At 53.5% G+C, this 19,749-nt stretch overlaps 2 protein-coding genes across 5 annotated transcripts; both read left to right on the forward strand.

Moving 5' to 3' along the window:
* Nucleotides 1-469: 469 nt before the first annotated feature.
* CD22 (CD22 molecule) lies at nucleotides 470-14,134 on the forward strand. 4 transcript variants are annotated; one of them, XM_065925792.1, is made up of 15 exons: nucleotides 499-515; nucleotides 2,235-2,285; nucleotides 2,549-2,693; nucleotides 3,315-3,704; nucleotides 5,246-5,539; nucleotides 7,204-7,467; nucleotides 7,592-7,855; nucleotides 8,825-9,082; nucleotides 9,287-9,547; nucleotides 9,622-9,885; nucleotides 11,645-11,741; nucleotides 11,897-11,972; nucleotides 12,376-12,500; nucleotides 12,859-12,943; nucleotides 13,240-14,133. In XM_065925792.1, the coding sequence occupies exons 1-15, from the start codon at nucleotides 504-506 to the stop codon at nucleotides 13,369-13,371; spliced, it is 2,718 nt and encodes a 905-aa protein (XP_065781864.1). In that variant the 5' UTR covers nucleotides 499-503; the 3' UTR covers nucleotides 13,372-14,133. The 4 variants fall into 4 exon arrangements, with proteins under 4 accessions (XP_065781866.1, XP_065781864.1, XP_065781867.1 ...); XM_065925794.1 differs by lacking the exon at nucleotides 2,235-2,285 and having other exon boundaries at nucleotides 470-515; nucleotides 2,638-2,693; XM_065925793.1 differs by lacking the exon at nucleotides 2,235-2,285 and having other exon boundaries at nucleotides 500-515.
* Nucleotides 14,135-18,581: 4,447 nt separating this feature from the next.
* On the forward strand, nucleotides 18,582-19,484 carry FFAR1 (free fatty acid receptor 1). The gene has a single exon (XM_065925950.1). It carries the CDS (start codon nucleotides 18,582-18,584, stop codon nucleotides 19,482-19,484), a length of 903 nt encoding a protein of 300 aa, XP_065782022.1.
* Nucleotides 19,485-19,749: the final 265 nt, after the last annotated feature.

A 19,749-nucleotide genomic window follows, 5' to 3' on the forward strand; every position in this document is an offset into this window, starting at 1 on the left:
GAAGTTTGTACCTTTAACCCACCTCCACCCTTTTGGCCCTCCCCCTACTCCCTGTCTCTGGCAACCACCAACCTGTTTTTTGTATCTATGAGTTCATTTTCATTTTCTAAAGATTCCACTTGTAAGTGAGATCATACAGTATTTGTCTTTCTCTGACTTATTTCACTTAGCATTAATTTCCTCCAGTCCCATCCATGTGGTAGCAAATAGCAAGATGCTCTTTCATGGCTGAAAAATATTCCTTTGTGTACATATTCTTTATCCACACTTCCATCGATGGACACTTAGGTTGCTTCCATGTCTGCAGGGAGCATTGGGATGCCAATATCCTTTCGAGTTAGCGTTGTGTTTCCTTCAGAGAAATATCCAGAAGTGGCGTTGCTGTCACAGGGAGCTGGGGCCGGGGGCGTGGCCAAGAAGAGTGAAAATAGGTCACTGGTGACTCCGCCGTGCTTCCCCTTTCACTCTTAGATGCTGCCAGGGTCCCCGAAGAGGGAAGACACATGAGGAAAGAGGTAAAAACTATTTTGTTCTCTTTTGCACTTGACAAGCATGCATGGAGCAGCCGCTGAAAGCCGGCACAAACTTCGGGGGCTGGGAGCACAGAGGGGATCAGTGTGACAACAGGTAGTAGTGCCCTGTCTCTGAGCATCTCTCTGGCGAGTCTTCTGAGAGCAGGAGGGTGCCCTGCCCTCACGGGGTGCCCAGGAGGGGAGAATGGACCCAGGGAGGCCAGCTCTGAGGTCTTGCGAGGCTCCACGAGGGCTGGTGTTGAGCAGAGCACAGGTCTGGAGCCTTTGCGCACAGCGCCGGCTGTCCCCAGCCTCCCCGCACCATCCCACCTCAGCAGCTTTCCAATCGCAGGTCCGGGGCCCACTCCTTGTGCCCCAGAGTCCGCCTGAAGCTCCCTGGGGGTAAGCATGCAGCCTTGCTCTGAGAAGTGCCCCTCTCCCAATGGCCTGGCATCCTCCAGCCAGTCCCTAATGAGGGTGTGACTGGTGGCTGCTGGCAGAGGGGCACCGTGGCCCAACCCCTGGAGGCTAGTCTTTGCCACGAGGAATGGACGCTGGCCCTGGCCACAGCCCTTGTGGAAACCCGAAGGGGGCCCAAAGTGCATCCCTTGGAATGCTGACCCTGGGACTAAAGCGTGTAAAATAGTTCCCCTGGCTAAAGAAGTTGGGGTCTTCTGCTGTACTCTGAACTCCATGCTGGGAAATTCACGAGGCATATACAGTTGGCCAAAGGGCCTGAAAAGGTCTATGTTAAAGAATCCCATTTCACATTTTTTAATCCGGCTTCTCTCAGATGGATATGACCTTGAAAACTTTTTTCTCTGTAATGTGATTAACACCTGCAGAGCTATATGGTCCCTGCGTGGAATGTCTACCCCATCCGTGCCCGGAGCCAGACCAGCATGACTTCTGGGCCTGGGAACAGGCCCCTTTCTTCCTTTCAGCCAGCAGCCTAGCTTTCCCCACGCTGGTCGTGGACATCCAACAGTCCTTAGCCTAAGCCATGCAACCGGAGGAGATAAACAGCCAGAGCTGTTGGGGGCAGGGGCGCTGATGTGTGGGAACTGTTGGCTGGGCAGGGAGGGGGTGGGAGGAGACGAAGGTCTGGGCTGAGACAGGAGACACACTCTGTTGGCCCGTCCTGGTGCACCCCCCCACCCCAGGGACAGGCCTGAAGGGAGCAACCATGCAAATTGGGACTTAAATTTAACTCTATGTAAATGTAACTCTATGTAAAATTCTAGTGAGTTAGCTGTCCAGCTCATTGCGTGAGTGTGCGCGTGCATACACACACACACACACACACACAGAGGCAGCGGTTGCACATGGGTGGCCCTTGGACTACCTCTAGCCCACAGACAGGTTTTGTTTGACCAGAGTGGTATTTATTTGTTTTGTTTTGTTTTTTTTTCAAAGCAAGACACGAAACTCTGGCTTCTTGCTGCTTTTAAAACAGTAGAGATAGGGCAGTGCTGGGCTCATGTTCACACTTGACTGGAACTGAGATAGGCATGGCCTTTACTCAAGGCTGGTGTCCCCACCTGCTTGATTAGTTTCCTACGGAGTCCAGGGTACGGGGCAGGGGGGCGGTGCTCTGAGTGGTCCCTTGGACCACATTCTCCTGAGTCCTCTCAGATCCATCTAAATGCTCTCCTGGCATCATACTTAATGACTGGCTTTAGAATTGTTGTTGTTTTTTTTTCTCCTGGTCTTTAAAATCAGAGTTTGGCCCTGTCTCTTTCCTATGTGAAACCCTTCCTTGGTTGTCCCAAGGTAAGTTCTAAGTCACCTAGGGCCTGGCATTTGAGGTGCTCAGCAATTTGGTGCCACTCAAAGCTTAAGAGCTGGCCAGCAAGTTTATAGAAGTTTGGATGGATGGTTGATTGGATGGATGGATGGTCTGGAAGAAAGGAAGAAATGCTAGTCCTACATGGTGTTGGGCTGATGGGAGAGGCATGGCATATCCCAAAAAGGCCCATGAGCTTCTAGAATTCCCTATCCTGCTGTGCAACCAGTCACTGTCCTCCTGGGATCAGGGAAAAGGGGTTGACATAGGTGCGCAAGAAGAGCTGTCTGGAAGATGTCAGCGACCAGGTGGCTCAAAGACAAACTCTTCCTGGCCCAGGCTCCTGCCTAGACACAGCACCATGCATCTCCTTGGCCCTTCGCTCCTGCTTCTTGGTAAGGATGGCGGTCTCGGTGGTCCTTGGGTCTGGGCTGATGGTGGGAGCTGGAGGAGGAGGAAAGACAGGGGCAGAGAAGAGTAAATGGGGGGCAGGGTGGAGACAGGCTGTGTGTGTGTGTGTGTGTGTGTGTGTGTGTATCGGCGTGTGTGTGTGTGTGTGTTTGGGCTTCCAAGGTGGCGTTAGTGATAAAGAACATGCTTGCCAAGGCAGGAGACATAAGAGACACGGGTTCGATCCCTGGGTTGGAAGATCCCCTGGAGGAGGTCATGACAAGTCACTCCAGTATTACTGCCTGGAGGATCCCCAGAGACAGAGGAGCCCGTCAGGCTACAGTCCATGGGGTCACAAGGAGTCGGACCTGACTGAAGAGACTTAGCATGCATGCACGTGCATATCCGGGGGATCTTCCCAACCTAGGGCTTGAACCTGGGTCTCCCACAATGCAGGCAGATTCTTTACCATCTGAGCCACCAGGGAAGCTCATATGTGTGTGTGTGTGTGTATACACACACACCTCTCCCTCTCCCTCCCTGCCTCTTCAGGGGAAATTCTTTATTCCTTTGAAAGTTCTCAGTGTCCCTCAGTAATGTTTTCTGTTCACTTTGGTGGGTTCCAGGATATTTGGTTTACTCTGACTCAACTTACAGTGCCTGGACGTTTAAGCATCCTAAGACTCTCTATGCCTGGGATGGAGCCTGCGTCTGGATCCCTTGCACATACAGTTCGCTAAAGGGTGGTGGACACATCCTAGATAACCTGACTGTGTACCACAATTTTACATATAACAAAACGGCCAAGAACTACGTTGGAACCGTCCTCTATTTTAAGAACCTGACAGCTGAGGAGTCTACCTCCAGTCAAGAAAGGGTACGATTCCTGGGAAACCGCAGAAACAACTGCACGCTCCTCATCAATCCTGTCAGAGTCGATGACAGCGGTCTTCTGGGGCTGAGGGTGATGTCGAGGACTGACAAATGGATGGCGTCTCTAAACCTCAGCATCTCTGGTAAGGCCCTGAGGATGGGTCCCTTTGTCTCAGCAGGCAGGATGGTGGGGAAACATCCGACTCCTGGGACTGATCACAAACTGGGCTGCCTGCAGAGGCCAGACGGGGATGCCAGAGGGTCACCAGGGTGGCTGAATGGCCCTGTGGTACCCATGGCAAACTGGATTGTGGGTGTGCACCCCTCCTTGAGCAGACTGCCTGACACTCGGCTCCTGTACATTCTAGAATCTGGCTTCCGGGTTGCCTGATTTTTCCAGAGAACATGGAGATCTGAATTTTCAAGGGAAACCTCCCAATGCGTTAATGTGAGGGATTAATTCTAATTAGCCCTTTGCGGCTACCTGACACACGGATAGGGTATGAACAAAACACAGGTGTGGGGCCCCCACCCCAGACGGCATGCCCACTCTGTTCCACAGCCTGTGGATTTGGTGGGTGGTTCTCTGCAGCCCTGTTTTTGGGGTGAGAGATGCCACAGCATCTCTGAGGCATCACGAGGGTGGCCCAGCCCTGGGGACAGCAGAGACTGGCTGCACAACAGGCCTCTCCGCTAAAGGAGAGTAAACACTGATAAGGCAAACACCAGGGCGTGTGATTGAAGTAAGCACAAAACATAAGACACAGTTCCGCAGGAGGATCAGCTTTCACAAGCCCTTTCAGAGGGTATTTCATCTGAGCAGAGAAAGGCAGACCCGGAGAGAGGTGGACGAAGTGGCCGGGGATTCCTGATGGGTTATGTGGGGCAGGGTGTCGAAAGTGGGTCCATCTCTCAGGCTTCCAGCATGGTCCCTGCTCTTTTTTTTTTTTTTTTTTCCTGTTTCTTCATCTTTATTTATTTTTTTTTTCCAGTGGGTTTTGTCATACATTGACATGAATCAGCCATATAGTTACACGTATTCCCCATCCCGATCCCCCCTCCCACCTCCCTCTGGTCCCTGCTCTTTTTGTTTTTCTTTTTTAAAGAAAGGTTTTATTGAGATATGTCTAATATAACTCACCTACTAAAAGTGTTCAGTTCAGTGTTTTTTAGTGTTATTTATAGACATGTTCAACCATTACCACAGTCAACTTTATAACATTTTCATCACCACAGAAAGAACTGCAGTGCCTTCATCTGTCACTCCCGTGATGGTTAATTTGTGTGTAGATATGGCTGGGCTACAGTAGGCTGGAATGTGATCGGACCTTATTTTGGATTTTCTATGAAGATGTTTTTAGATAAGATTAATATTTCTTTTATTTTTAAAAACGTATTTAATTGGAGGATAATTACTTTACAATATTGTGATGGTTTTTGCCATACATCAATATGAACCGGTCACAGGTATACAGGCGTCCCCTCCATCCTGAAGCCCCCTCCCACCTCCCTCCCCACCCTATCTGCCCATGATGTACAAAGAGCATTGCTGTGGGTGCCCTGCTTCACACACCAAACGCACACGGGCTATCCATTTTACATATGGCAGTGTATATGTTTCAAGGCTACTCTCTCAAATCATCCCACCCTCTCCTTCTCCCACTGAGTCCCTGCTCTTTTGCAGAGAAGGCTCCTCAACCCCACATTGAGCTCCCTCAGGAAATCCAGGAGGGCCAGGAAGTCACTGCCACCTGCTTGCTGAATTTCGCCTGCCATGATTACCAGATCCATCTGCGGTGGTCCCTGGAGGGGTCTGTGACCACTTCTACCATCCTCTCCACTGAGACAGTCGCCACCCAGAGCAAGCTCCATTTCCAGCCCAACTGGACTCATGATGGCAAGAACCTGACCTGCCAGCTCTGGGACCCCATGAAAGAGCGGCTACTCTCGGAGAAAGTAGTGCTGCTGGAAGTGAAGTGTGAGTCTCCCCGATGCTCCTGTGGGAGGGACGAGGGTCCTGCCATCTCTTCACCCCCTCAAAGGGGCATGGGAGCTCAGAGAAGGAAGCGTGATGGGTCTGTGGGCTCCCGCAGATGGGAATGGTCCAGGCAGAGCTGTGGCACCTCCTCTATCTTTCCCATCATCAGCGCTGGTGTTTCAGGGTATGGATTCATGTTAGCATCTGCTTCCCAGGTGGCTCTCGTGGTAAAGAACCCACCTGGCCAAGCAGGAGACATAAGAGACGCAGCTTTGATCCCTAGGTCGGGAAGGTCTCCTAGAGGAGGGCATGGCAATCCACTCCAGAATTATTACCTGGAGAATCCCCCTGGACAGAGGAGCCTGACAGGCTACAGTCCATGGGGTCACAAAGAGTTGGACACAACTAAAGCAACTGAGCACGCGCACATGCCAGTCAAATAGAATAAAATAATTTAATCTATCCTCAAACCATGACATGATTTGGGGATCACTTGGCTAAGGGCTTTTTGTTCCCCTGGGGGGATGGGGTGAAGAATTTTTTCACATCATTACTGGAGCCTCATTCATTCATTCAATAAATATTTATTGTGAACCTACTAGGCGCTAAGCCATATTATGGCTGCCAGGCATAGAGCAGTGAGCAAAGTTCTTGCCCATGTGGAACTAGCATTGCAGTGGGGGACAGGAGAGCAAATAGATGATCAGGGGAATACAGAACATAATTGTAGGTGGTACTAAGTGCAGTTAAGAAAAAAATAGGGACTTCCTTGGTGGTCCAGTGGTTAAGACTCTGCCTTGCAATGCAGGGGGCATGGGTTCAGTCTCTAGTCAGGGAACTAAGATCCCACATGATAGAGAGCAGCTAAGCTCATGTGCCAAAACCAGAAAGTCCGTGTGCTGCAACTAGAGAGTCCATGCTCCACAACTAGAGAGTCCATGTTCTGCAACAAAAGATCCCACACGATGCAACGATGACCCATGTCCTGCAACTAAGTCCCAACTCAGTCAAATAAAGAAATATTTTAAAAGGGAAAAAGTAAAAGGAAATCAGGGCTAGGATAGAGAGAGTGAAGGGTGGAGGCTGAACTCAGTGAAGGAAGCTGAGACTCAGTGAAGGGAGGGACTGAGGCGGGCATACAGTATCTTTGTAAGAAGAGCATTCCAGGGAGAGGGAAGAACAAGTCCAAGACCTTGAGGTAGGAACTGGGCATGTCTGCATCAGAGCAAGGGGCTCTCAACCTTGGCAAGGTGTCCAAGGGGCCCAGTGGTAGGAAGGGAAGGCCGAGAGGGACTGGGACACTAGATCTCAGGGGCTGCAGTGAGGGGCCTGGGTTTTTCTCTAAGTGTGGAATCCACCGAACAGCTTCAAGCAGGGGAGTGGCAAGCTCTGATGGATCGTCCTGGGAATGCTGCTGGCTGCTGGCAGAGACCAGAGCTTTGGGGACTGGGGTTGGGGGGAGCAGAGAGATGACTTGGGAGACTGTGACAGTCCCCTGGTGCTTGGACCAGCCCACCTTTGTTGACAAGGGCAGCAGGGAGTGGTTCCAGACTCTCGTCCTGTGTAAGCTGCTACTTTATCAGAATAAAAGGGCTGCAACTTCTCAGCACTTAACACCCTCGGAGAATTCCCTACCCCTTCTGCACTGTCCTCTGCTCCTCCAGATGCACCAAAGTTGAAGATCCAGGTCAACCCCGAAGAAGCCACCGTCACAGAGGGAGAGTCTGTGACCATGAGGTGCCAGGTCATGGGCAGCAACCCGCCGCACGGGAATGTGTCCTGGTTCAAGGACAGGACTCAACTGAAGGAGCAGGGGACAACAGTCACTCTGCCCGAAGTGACCAGGACGATGAGCGGGCAGTACACGTGCCAGGTCTCCAATGAAGTGGGCACAAGACGGTCAGATGCAGTGGATCTCCAGGTGCACTGTGAGCCTCCCGGGAGCTGCAAAAGGGGCAGGCTGGGGGCAGCAGGGGCGCCACCCAAGCCCTCAGGAGGGGACCCATAGAGGCCTCTGCTCACCCCACCCCCCGCCTCGACCCCTTCTTCCAGATGCTCCAGAACCTTCCTCGGTTCAGATCTCCCCGTCATCAATTAAAGAAGGAGTTACAGTAGAGCTGGCTTGTATATCAGCAGCCAGCCCTCCCCCAGCTAATTACACCTGGTACTTCAATGGCCAAGAAATACTTGGAAAGAACGGCAGGAACTTCCAGATCCCTCAAGTCCTCGTCAAGCATGCTGGGAGGTACTCCTGCTTGGCAGAAAATAGTCTTGGGCCTGGATCTGTTGACCAGGAAGCTGACTTGGACGTCCAGTGTGAGTAGTCACAGAGGAAATAGAAGAGTCTGAGAAGGGACAGCAAGTGGAAACCAGGGCCTCCTGACAGATGAGCTTCTGGGAGGCGGGCATTTTGCTATTGTTCACAGTTGTGTCCTTAGCACCAGAACAGGGCCTGGCTCATGGGAGGTGCTCAGTAGATGTTTGTTGACTGAATGAATGGCAAGCTGCCAGGGTCCCGTGAGGGACACGGAGACTTGGCATCGCTAAGCAGTGGCTGAGTCCCTGGAGGGGTCCTGAAGTTTTCAAGAACTGGGGCAAAATGCCTTGTTACCTCTCTGTCATCTGGCCCTGTCTAGCACCAGTGAGTCTTGTCACTGAGCAGAGCCCAGGACAAAGAGGGCCCCTGGATTTGCTCCTTGGACCCTGGGGTGTCATAGTATGAGCCAAATACACTGGATATCCAAACCCTGGAATCTAGACAACGGATATGGTTTACACTGGTAGCAGCAAGGTGTTTACCACCTGCCATGTGGCTCTAACGGCCTCCTCTCACTCCATCCTCACAATGGTTCCACAAGGTTAGCTACTCACAGGACCCCATCTGACAGATGAGTAAGCTCAGGCCTGCAGCTTCCAAGTGGCAGGACCCAGCAGTCTGGCTCCAGAGCTATGGTTTTCTTTTTTAAATGAACGCCCTTGCTGTATGACCAAGCCTTGACAGTCCCCAGACCCATGCAGAGATCCACAAACAGCAGCCCCTCCTTGCTCAGCACCACACGTACGCACTCTGCCCAGAACTGTGCTCTTAACCACTGCACCATCCTGCCTCTAACCACAACCAGGCCAAATGGCCAGGGCAAGAGGGAAGTTCAAGCCTTCCCTCAGCTAACTGATAAACTGCGTCAATGCAGGGCACGGGGAGAGCAGAGAGGAGGCCGGAAGGAACAGATACTGATATTAGAGGTGGCTGTCTTTTCTTCATCCATCTCTCTGGTTTTCTCCCAGATCCCCCCAAGGGGGTCACCACGGTGATTCAAAACCCCACACCGATTCGAGAAGGAGACAGTGTGACCCTGTCCTGCACCTTCAATTCCAGTAACCCCAGAGTTACTCGATATAACTGGAACAGCCCAGGCTCCCAGGACCAAACATCACAGGAGAAGCTGACGATTCGAAAAGTCACGTGGGACGCAGCACCAGTCAAATGCGAAGCTTGTAACCAGTGGTGTTCGTGGTCTCCCCCTGTCAACCTGAATGTCCACTGTGAGTGCCCCAGGCCCGTGGGAACTGAGGGGAGGGGGGCCAGTTGGGATAACGAGGTTCTAAGAGTGAGGAGCATGAAGCCTCACTGAGAACTGAGGGATGAGAGTCAGGCCTCAGAGCCAAGGGGACAGGGAGTCTTGGGGACAGAAGGACAGAAGGAGGGAAAGGGACCCCAGAGATCAGCCTGAGGTCTTTGCTTTCCAGATGCTCCCAAGGACGTCAACATCCAGATCAGCCCTCGTACAGAGGTCCAATCTGGGCAGCAGGTCCTCCTCCGGTGTGAGTTCTCAAGTAGCCGTCCCATGGATGTCCACTACTTCTGGAAAAAAGATGGAAGCCTTCTGAAGAAACAGAAGACACTTACCTTTGACTCCATCTCTCCAGAAGATTCAGGAACCTACCACTGCTTGGTCAACAACTCCATTGGACAGACCTCATCTGAGGCCTGTGAGCTCCGAGTGCTCTGTGAGTGGCTGGAGCTGGAGGCAGAGATGGGCAGAGGACCAGAGACCTGAATCCTGACTTTGTTTGTCCTGCAGATGCTCCCAGAAGGCTGCGTGTGTCCATCAGCCCGAAAGACGGCGTGGTGGAGGGGAAGATGGCAGTCCTGACCTGTGAGGGCGACGCCAACCCTGCCCCCTCCCACTACAACTGGTTTGATGGGAATAACCAAGACCTCCACCATTACGGTCAGACGCTGAGATTGGAGCCCGTGAAGCTGCAGCACTCAGGGAGCTACTGGTGCCGAGGGGCCAACCGTCTGGGCCAGAGCCAGTCGCCCCCCACCACCCTCACTGTCTACTGTAAGGGCCCCTTCTTCTTCTTCTCGGGCCCTGGCCACTCCTGGGGTTTCCTCCTTGGCTGTGTTGCTGTGTGATCAGACCACATCCCTGACCCTGCCCTGCCCACCCTCCCTCTCCTGCAGGGCCCCCCTGCTCCACACACAGCTCTTCCATCTTCCTTTTCCTGCTCAGTCTCTGCAGACTCCAGGATGACTGCCTCTCTGCCTGCCCCTCTCCCTCCAGACACCCTGAGCTTCTATTGGTTCCCTCTCTCTGCCCCTCCCTCTCTGTCTCACCCTTGATAGGCTGCTTGTTTCTATCTTTTGATTTTTTTTTTTTTTTTAGTGTTTTTTGTTTTTAAAGACAATACAAGTACATGGTAAAAAAACAAAACAAAACAAAAAGAAACAGCATGAAAGGGTAAATAGTGGAAGGAACAGTCACTTCTCCTTTTTTGCTCCCTGAGAACTCTGCCTCCTCTCCTCCCTCAAGGCTTTCACTGTTGGCTGGGTATGTCTCCTTGCAGAAATATTCTGGTCGTGCACAATAGGCCTCTAGAGACCCGTGTCCATACACCCTTCTTTGTCACTTAGATGGTGAAAGAGCTCACACATTGCCTTGAATTTTCCTTTCTTCATGTAATGGGGCCTTCCCTGGTAGCTCAGATGGTAAAGAATCTGCCTGCAATCCTGGAGACCCAGGTTCGATCCCTGGACCAGGAAGATCCCTGGGAGAAGGGAATGGCAACCCACTCCCGTACTCCTATATGGAGAATTCCATGGACAGAGAGGCCTAGCGGGCTACAGTCCGTGGGGTCTCAAAAAGTCGGACACGACTGAGTGGCTAACACTTCACTTTTCATGTAATGACAGCACTTGGAGATTGTTCTAGATTTGTGCGCAGATAGGTGTCTGAAGAATCTGGAAACATAGGGGGAAATATTTACTTATTGTGTTTTTTCAGATTAGTGATTGGAGCTTCTAAATTTAAATTTACAGGATCATCACCACGCTGGCTAAAGGGAGCCAATCTGAGGGTGCCATTTGGAAAAGTAACTTAAAATCACGTTCCCTAGGTCTTCCCTCCGCAGACATCCTGAGACCTGCTTCTTTTCCTCAGGGTGAAATGTTGAAAAACTATGTGCCCAGTGCCCTCCTCAAGGTTGGACACAGTCTCCTGATCCAGGCACACCCCCAAGGAGAATTGTAGGCTAGGTTCTCTCCTGGACTTACTGGGTTAAAGGACAAGTGACTTTAAGTAAAGCCAAGTGGCCCTTGGGGCTTCCCAGGTGGTGCTATGCAGGAAATGCAAGATCCCTGGGTCAGGAAGATCCCCTGGAGGAGGGCATGGCAATCCACTCCAGTATTCTTGCCCGAAGAATCCCATGGACAGAGGAGCCTGGAGGGCTACAGTCCATGGGGTCGCAAAGAGTTGAACACAACTGAAGTGACCTAGCACACACTCACGCTCAAGAGGCCTTCTGATGAGACGGTACCATTTATGAGGGTCGCGTGCTCTTCGTGTGCCCAAGTCTGTCACAAAGCAGGCACTCCTCTTGAAAACTGACTGCACTTCCCTTCTAATGAGATGTCCAGAGGGCAGGGCCGGTTTCTCCCTCTTTTTCTGAGTCACATGCCCAGGGCATGGAGGAGTCTCGCAGGCTAGAAGGACAGTGGCCTTGCAGAGAGAAGCCAAGGATGCCTCCCAGGCAAATGGCAGAGCAGGCCTGCTCCCCGACTGAGGCTGTGTCATCCACTGACGGACCTCCCTTCTCTATCAGACAGCGCTGCCACCATCAGCAGACGTGCGGCCTTGGGAGTGGGGTTCTGCCTGGCCATCTTCCTTCTGGCAATCTGGGGAGTCAAGCTTCAGCGGAAGTGAGTGCCTCCCACCGCCTGCCTCCTTTGCTTTGCCTCCCCCATCCCAGTGGGTGGGTCCCTGGTCACTCAGCCCTGCAGCCCCCCACATGCCAGGTCCTCAGGGCACTCTCCCCAGGCCCTTTGTCCTCCCTGATCACGTCTTTATTTCTCAGCTGGAAGAGGATTCAGAGACAGCAGGGCCTTCAGGAAAGTTCCAGTGGACAGAGCTTCTTTGTGAGGAATATAAAGGTAGGAGGGCAGAAAGAGGAAATGCAGGGCAGGTCTTGAAGTCAAGAAAGAAGCAAAGTGGAAAATCAACTATGTGACAATTAAAGAAATAAAAAAGAACTTTCCTGGCGGTCCAGGGTCCAGGGGTTAAGACTTCGCCTTCCAGTTCAGGGCATGTTGAGTTCCATCCTTGGTCAGGTAGCTAGGATCCCACATGCCACAGGACCAACAAACCGAAACATAAGCCAGAAACAATATTGAAATAAATTCAATAAAGACTTTAAAAAGGATGGTCCACATTAAAAAAAAAAAATCTTTAAAAAGAAACACAGTGGACATGAGTGATAGAGTACTGTGGGGGTGGATGGGGGAGCTAGGATGGGGAGAGGAGTGGTAAGAGCTGAAATTTTTGTCTTTCTCTCAGGCTAGAAGGACCCCCCAAGCTGAATGCCCCCACTCCCTGGGGTGCTACAACCGGGTGATGGAAGATGCAGTCAGCTATGCTACCTTGAGCTTTCCTCTTGGCGAGACTGACGCACAGAGACTTAGGTACCAGCGGGGTGTCACCTGCACCCTGGGAGGGCCATGGGGTAGGGCTCCCGTCTTGCCTTCCTCTTTGCTTCATCTTCTCATTCCAGCTCTATAACAATCCCCTGGAGAATGGTCGAGGGAACTGGATCTATGCCTTCAAGCCAGGGATAGTCTCCCTCGCCAAGGTTGAGGCTTCACGAAACATACACACACACATTCACTAGGTGGACACCTGAGCTTCTGCTCTGAACACTGGACATCACACACAGGGCGCTTGAGAGGCTGGGGTGCTCTTAGGGGCTGGGGGAGTTGGAAAAAGGAGCAAATGGCATGCAAAAGTCTTCACCTATGGTTATCAATCTGCCTTCCCTCTCAGAGACGCAGAGAGCTCAGAGATGAGGGAAATTCCCCCAAGCAGGGACGACAGCGTCACCTACGCTGTGGTGCAGAACCGTCAAGTGGTGAGAGGCAGGGCTGTGGGAGGCGGGCAGAGGGGGGACCTGGCCTCGCCCCTGAGTCCCAGACGGGAAGGACCCGGGTGGGCTCCGTGGTGGCAGAGGCTGAGCAGTGGGGAGGGCTGCCCAGGCCCCAGCATGGTCAGAGCCCGGGCAGGCGCCTCCCAGTTGCAGAGGTTGGCTGTGGCCAGTTTCCAGACAAGAGGGCTCCGTCTTGGGGCCTTGGACCCCAGGGTGGGGGTGGGGGGAGCCGGGAGGGAAGGGGCAGTGGGAGGCTGCTCACCACACTGTGTCTTCCTCAGGCCGACTATGAGAACGTGACTCCGGAGGTCCTAGACGATGAGGGCATTCATTACTCGGAGCTGGTCCACTTTGGGAATGGGAAGCGGGCGCTGGCCCAGGAAGGAGTGGAATACGTGACCCTCAAGCACTGATGGGCCAAAACCTTCTCAGCCCCCGCTACTCTGCTGGGGCATTATACATGTGCAGGCACGCATGCATGGTTATTGCAACCCAGCTGGTGCAGAGAACTTTGTACGTGGCCCAGACACGGTCTCCCTTCTTAGCACTGGTAACCGCTCAAAGGGTTTGTTCCTGGTCCTTTCCTCCCAGCATCTCATCTACATACCTACCCTGAACTGTACACACCTTCCCCCTGCCCCTCCCCAGACATCTGTCACCACCTGTGCCTGTGTGGTCTGTTAGTCACTCAGTCGTGTCCAACTCTTTGTGACCCCATGGACTGTAGCCCGCCAGGCTCCTCTATCCATGGAATTCTCTGGGCAAGAATACTGGAGTGGGTTGCCATGCCCTTCGCCAGGGGATCTTCCCAACCCAGGAATTGAACCTGGGTCTGCTGCATTGTAGGCAGAACTTTTACCATCTGAGCCACCATCTGCCCCCTCCCAAACTCCATCCCCTAGATGGCTGTGTCCCTGCTGGGATCAGCTGGTCATTATTTTTATTTCTCTCTCACCCTGTTCCTTTGACAAGTGACCCCTGCTCTAATAACTGCACTCACTAACATAATGCCTAATTTTTGCCTCTGGGACAAAGGCCGGGAAATGAGGAATAGAAACGAGGTAGAGAGAGGCACTGCCCTGGGCCAGTTCCTCTTCTAGGAGGCATTCCACGTAGTGGATGATGCTGCTGCGGCCCCTGTCCTTGGAGGTCTCGGGGTCTGAGACGTACACCCATGTGGAGACACATGTAACAGACACAGAGCTGCACAATAAACCTGACTCAGACACCGCATCAAAGAGCCAGTGAGTGATTTCCAGTCTGCAGAGTCTGAGTGGGGACAGGGAGATGGGGCGGGCATCCTGGGGCTTGGGAAGAGGGGAAAGGTCATGATCAAATCACCAGACTGGACAGCCCACCTTCTGGTTGCCGAGAGTCCACTGGCATCACAGACAGAGTCTGGGTCTTGACTCTTCCACTTGACCAGCCAAGTGAGCTTGGGCAGAGTTCACTGGCTTCTCTGAGCCTCAGTTTCTTCATCTGTTAAAAAGAAGATGCAGGTGGTTCGAGATAGGAAATGAGCTATAATCTTATGTCATATTATAAGAAGGCTAACATAGCAGCTAAAAGTCCCTAAAAATCAAATTCTTATCTGATTTGCATTTCTTGAAGACCGTGAAAAGGGGAAGCCAACTCATTACTCACAGCACTTCTCAAAAAGAGACCCTGCTGAGTTCTTTCGCAACCCACAGCTGCATGCCTTCTTGAAGACCTGGAGGGACCCCTCACTCTTTCTACCTTCGTTTACCCGCACTCATTTTCTAGTATGTTCCCTGGCCAACTTGCCCTCTGCTTCTCCATCTGTTCTCTCTCTCCATTCCACTTCTGCCAAGGGGCCAAAGCCCATTCTCCTTCAGGGCAGGAAGGTGTGGTTCATCAATCAGCAAAATGCCAAGCAAATTCCTGGCCCGTGATGGGTGCTCTGAAGGCATCATCTTCCTTTCCTGCCCCCACCTTTCCCCCCTGCCCAACACCAGAAGCTCTCTGCAAGGTTGTCCTTGGGATACCTGAGGACGTGGGGCGCTGATTTCCCCATCTTCTTGTCCCTGGTTTGACTTCTTCCTTTTTTTTCTTTCTTTATTGGCCACACCATGTGACTTGGGGCAACTCAGTTCCAGGGCCCTCATATTGAAAGCGCTGCGTCCTAACCACAGGACTGCCATGGAATTCCCTGGTTTGACCTCTTGTGAGCACCATATGCTTTTCTAGAGAAGGCTTTGAGGACCTTTGAAATGAGAGGGGAAGGGCTTGGGAACCAGAACCACTGAACCCATTCAACCATTTACCTACTGAACACCTGTCACTGCATCCAGCACAGAACCAGCTATTGGGATACTGAAAAAAGATAGAGCATGGTCCTCATCTTAGGGGTCTCTGGTCTACCCGGCCAGAGGGTTTTAGATGCCCAAGGAGCTGACGGCAGCCTAAAGAGGCCTGGTACGGGGTTCCCTGGCAACCAGCAGGTGATTTCCATCCTGTCCCCATGCCTCGCTGCTGATACCAACCTTCTTCATGACCAATTGCCCGAGAGATGTAGCTGTCATCAGGCCCCACGGAGACGTGCACAGCAGAGTGGGCAGCGCTGGGGCCAGAACACATGCAGCCCCGCATCCAGCCCCAGACCTCACCGTCCTCCCGGAGCCCAGACAATAGACCATTCATCCGACTCAGTGAGTCCCTGCTGCGTATGCAACAAGCAGAGGACAGAGCAGACAGAAGGCTTCGCCCTCACCGGCCAACATTCTAGCAGTTGTTGCTGTTTAGTCACTAAGCCATGTCTGCTCTTTGGGGAGCCCATGAACTGTAGCCCGCCAGGCTCCTCTGTCCATAGGATTCTCCAGGCAAGAATACAGGTGTGGGTTGCCATTTCCTTCTCCAGGAGATCTTCCCAACCCAGGGATGGAGCCTGCATCTCCTGCATTGGCAGGAAGATTCTTTACCACTGAGCCACCAGGGGACCCGTAAATTTTAGCAGAGGAGCTGGGAAATCTGATGTTGCAGAGTTTCAGGTGCTTGGACTAAACGGAGAATGACAGCAGAGGGACTGGAGCAGAGGCAGGGCCCATAGGATGCAGGGACCAGGGGCGTCTCTGAGGATGTGATGCTTGGCAGACACCTGAACTGCCGAGTGGGAGAGCCAGCGGAGAAGGGCTTGAAGACCTGTGGTCTCCTTTGGCACCCAGCTTTGTTCATCTCCCAAACACTCATCGCAACAGGTAAAATGGCACTTCTGTTGATTTTTTTCCCCCAGCCCTTCAGTTTCTGAGTGTTTCCAAAAGACAAAACCCTAAACAGCAGGTGGTGAGTTCTTCTATATCCCAGGGGAGGTGCTGGATGACATAGGCAGGACTTGGAAGGGAGGTGATGGAGAACCTGAGATTCAAAGAGAAATATGACCATTTCTTCAGAGGGAGCTGTGGATCCTCTGAGACTCTCATGCTGCCCGCACTTGAAGCCTGATAGGAAGCACTTTCAGGGAGCCACTTGGAGAAGCTTATTCTGGGTGACGTGGAATTCAGGGAGGACATAGTGGCCTGGTGACTGACACACACACTCAAGAAAGCTGAAGTCCAGAGAGGCCGTACTGTCAGTCTCACACAGGAGAGAGACAGATGGATAGACAGACACCTGCTCAGTCAAAGACAGAGAGACAGGATCACAGAGACAGCCTGGGGTCATTTAAATCTCACTTAGGGAGGATGGGGCTTCCCAGGTGGCTCAGTGGGTAAAAGAGCCCGTCTGCAATAAAGGAGATGTGAGTTCAATCCCCAGGTCAGGAAGTTCCCCTGGAGAAGGGAATGGCAGCCCATTCCAGTATTCTTGCCTGGAGAATCCCATGGACAGAGGAGCCTGGTGGCCTACAGTCCATGCGGTCGCGAAAAGTCGGACATGACTGAAATGACTAAGCAGGTACGTAGGGAGGATGACGCCAACAGGGAAGTGAACGACTGAGTTCTCAGAGGCTGAGATGAAAGGTAAGCAGCCAGATGGAGGCACTCGGCACCCAGTGTCCCTACAAGTGCCCCCAGGAGGGGTCCCCTCTGCCATCAGTGCAGCTCAGAGAGGGGCAGGGTGGACCACCGCCCGGTACTTCAGTGCCATCCATCTCAACTTGGCTTGCTCCTGGTCTCTCCTTTTCCCACTCCTGCCAACACGGGGAGGATCAATAACCACTATCAGGGACTTCCCTGGTGGTCCAGTGGCTAAGACTCCATGCTCCCAACCCAGGTTCAAACCCTGATCAGGGAACTAGATCCTGCATGCTGCAACTAAAATCTAGCACAGTCAAAAAAAATATATATATATATATATATATGAAAAAAAGCAACGACAGTCATCAGGCAAGAGGGGAGGGGAGAGGGAGGATGGGCCTGTTATCAGGTATGGGGAGAGCGGAAGCTCCAACTAGGCATGATGATCTCATTATCCCACATTATCCCACCTACTACCTGCCAAGTGGAGATGCTATGGTGACCAGAGGGACTTTTTTAGTCTCTGAGAGTGAGCCCGGCCCTGCCCACGAGCTCATCCAAGAGTAGAGAAGACAGCCCCCAGGCCAGGTTTGAACAGACTGGTGGGGGCGGGGGAGAATAAAACTGTTCTGGTTGTACCCCACCCACCCTGCTCTTTAAAGGTGCTGGCCAGCCACGCCTCCCTCCACCCAATGAAAGGCCACACTTCTAACCTCTCCCCTTCCTGTATTCACATCACCTTGGACCCTCACCTCCTTCGGAGATGGTCCATTAGCTGCTCATCCAGGCTGTGAGTGCTTCAGGCTAATGGCCCTGCCACCCCGCCCTTCTCTCCCTTCCGGCTCACTGCCCATCGTGGCCACCCTCCCTCGGGGGACTCCTGAGCCTCAGACATCTGGCAGCACCAGGAGGTGAGTCCCTCTTTCTATGACTTCTCTCCCTGTAAGAATGATTCCCCAGATCCCAGCAAGAATGATTGCCCAAATCCCCAGATGCCTCCACTCAGGGGGAACCCCTGAAGTCAGCTAAAGTCATTCCCCTACACCAAGGGGACTTGGCTTACCCCTGGACTCTCCTCAGGTGACCCTCTTCTCCTGCCCATGACCACGATCTTCACATTCCCCATACCCCGGCTTCTCCTTCCCTCAGCTGAGAGCTGCCACCTGCCCCACACTGCCTGCTATAGGGGAGCAGGGCCCTCTCTTTTCAGGGAATTGGGAAAGGGGCATGAACACAGGGGTATAGATTCCTCTCTTGAGAAAAACATCCTCTCGGGCTTAACTCTGGTTCTGAACTCTCTCCACCCCTTGTTTTCCCAGAGGCTTGGGAATCGGAGGTCTTGCCTCTTCTGGGACCTGCCCACCTGTGTTCCATCTCCCCCCTGTTACCAGCGATCGCATGCTCCATTCTAAGGGGGCACGTGGTGGAGAGAAAGCAGAGGGCTGACAGCAAGGGGTCCCTGCTCGAATCCAGGCTTGACTGCTAAAGAGCTGCCACCTCCCTCTATGGGGCGTCCATCTGTCCACCGATCTCACTAGACGGCTTCTTGCACCTTGAGCGGTGCCGAGACAAGTCTGTGACTCCAGGAGCCCCCGTTCCCCGGTCCTGGGAGATCTGAGATCAGGGAGTGAGTGGGGTGCACGAAGGGCACCATGGACCTGCCCCCGCAGCTCTCCTTCGCCCTCTATGTGGCCGCCTTCATGCTGGGCTTTCCCCTCAACACCCTGGCCGTCGCGGGCGCTGTGTCCCACGCCCGGCTGCGCCTCACCCCCAGCCTGGTCTATGCCCTCCACCTCGGCTGCTCTGATCTCCTGCTGGCGACCTCTCTGCCCCTGAAGGCGGTGGAGGCCCTGGCTGGGGGCGCCTGGCCCCTGCCGGCCCCCCTCTGTCCTGCCTTCGCCCTGGTCCACTTCGCTCCGCTCTACGCGGGCGGGGGCTTCCTGGCCGCCCTGAGTGTCGGCCGCTACCTCGGAGCTGCCTTCCCCTTGGGCTACCAAGCTGCCCGGAGGCCGCTCTACTCCTGGGGCGTGTGTGTGGCCATATGGGCCATCGTCCTCTGTCACCTGGGGCTAGTCTTTGGGCTGGAGGCCCCGGGGGGCTGGCTGGACAATTCCACCAGCTCCCTGGGCATCAGCACACCAGTCAATGGCTCTCCAGTCTGCCTGGAGGCCTGGGACCCAGCATCGGCGGGCCCTGCTCGCTTCAGCCTCTCGCTCCTGCTCTTCTTTCTGCCCCTGGTCATCACGGCCTTTTGCTACGTGGGCTGCCTCCGGGCACTGGCCCGCTCGGGCCTGAGCCACAGGCGGAAGCTAAAGGCAGCCTGGGTGGCTGGCGGGGCCCTGCTCACGCTGCTGCTCTGCTTAGGACCCTACAACGCCTCCAACGTGGCTGGCTTCCTGCACCCCGAAATCGGAGGCCAGTGGCGGCAACTGGGGCTCATCACAGGTGCTTGGAGCGTGGTGCTCAACCCTTTGGTGACTGGCTACTTGGGAAGGCGCCCTGGCCAGGGGACAGTCTGTGTGGCCAAAACAAACACAGGGGCATCCCAGAAGTAGTAGCTACTGCCGGGGGGAAGGGGGCAGGAGGCAGGAGAGCCTGGCTGCTCCTCCAGGCTCCTGGCCAGGGCCACTCTCAGGGAACCGCAGGGCGGCCTCGCCTGGGAGCATCCCTGGAGCCACTTGTAGGAAGAACTGAGCCTAGAAGAAGACAGCAATGCAGTTGGAGAGAAGGATGGAGGCCTGGAGCCGGATGGCAGGAGAAAGGTAAGCTGCCCCTGGCACACAGGATTTCCCACCTCCCCTGTCTCTCCTCTCCTGGAAT

This window comes from Muntiacus reevesi, chromosome 2 (genome assembly GCF_963930625.1).
Source record: "Muntiacus reevesi chromosome 2, mMunRee1.1, whole genome shotgun sequence".
NCBI lineage: Eukaryota > Metazoa > Chordata > Mammalia > Artiodactyla > Cervidae > Muntiacus > Muntiacus reevesi.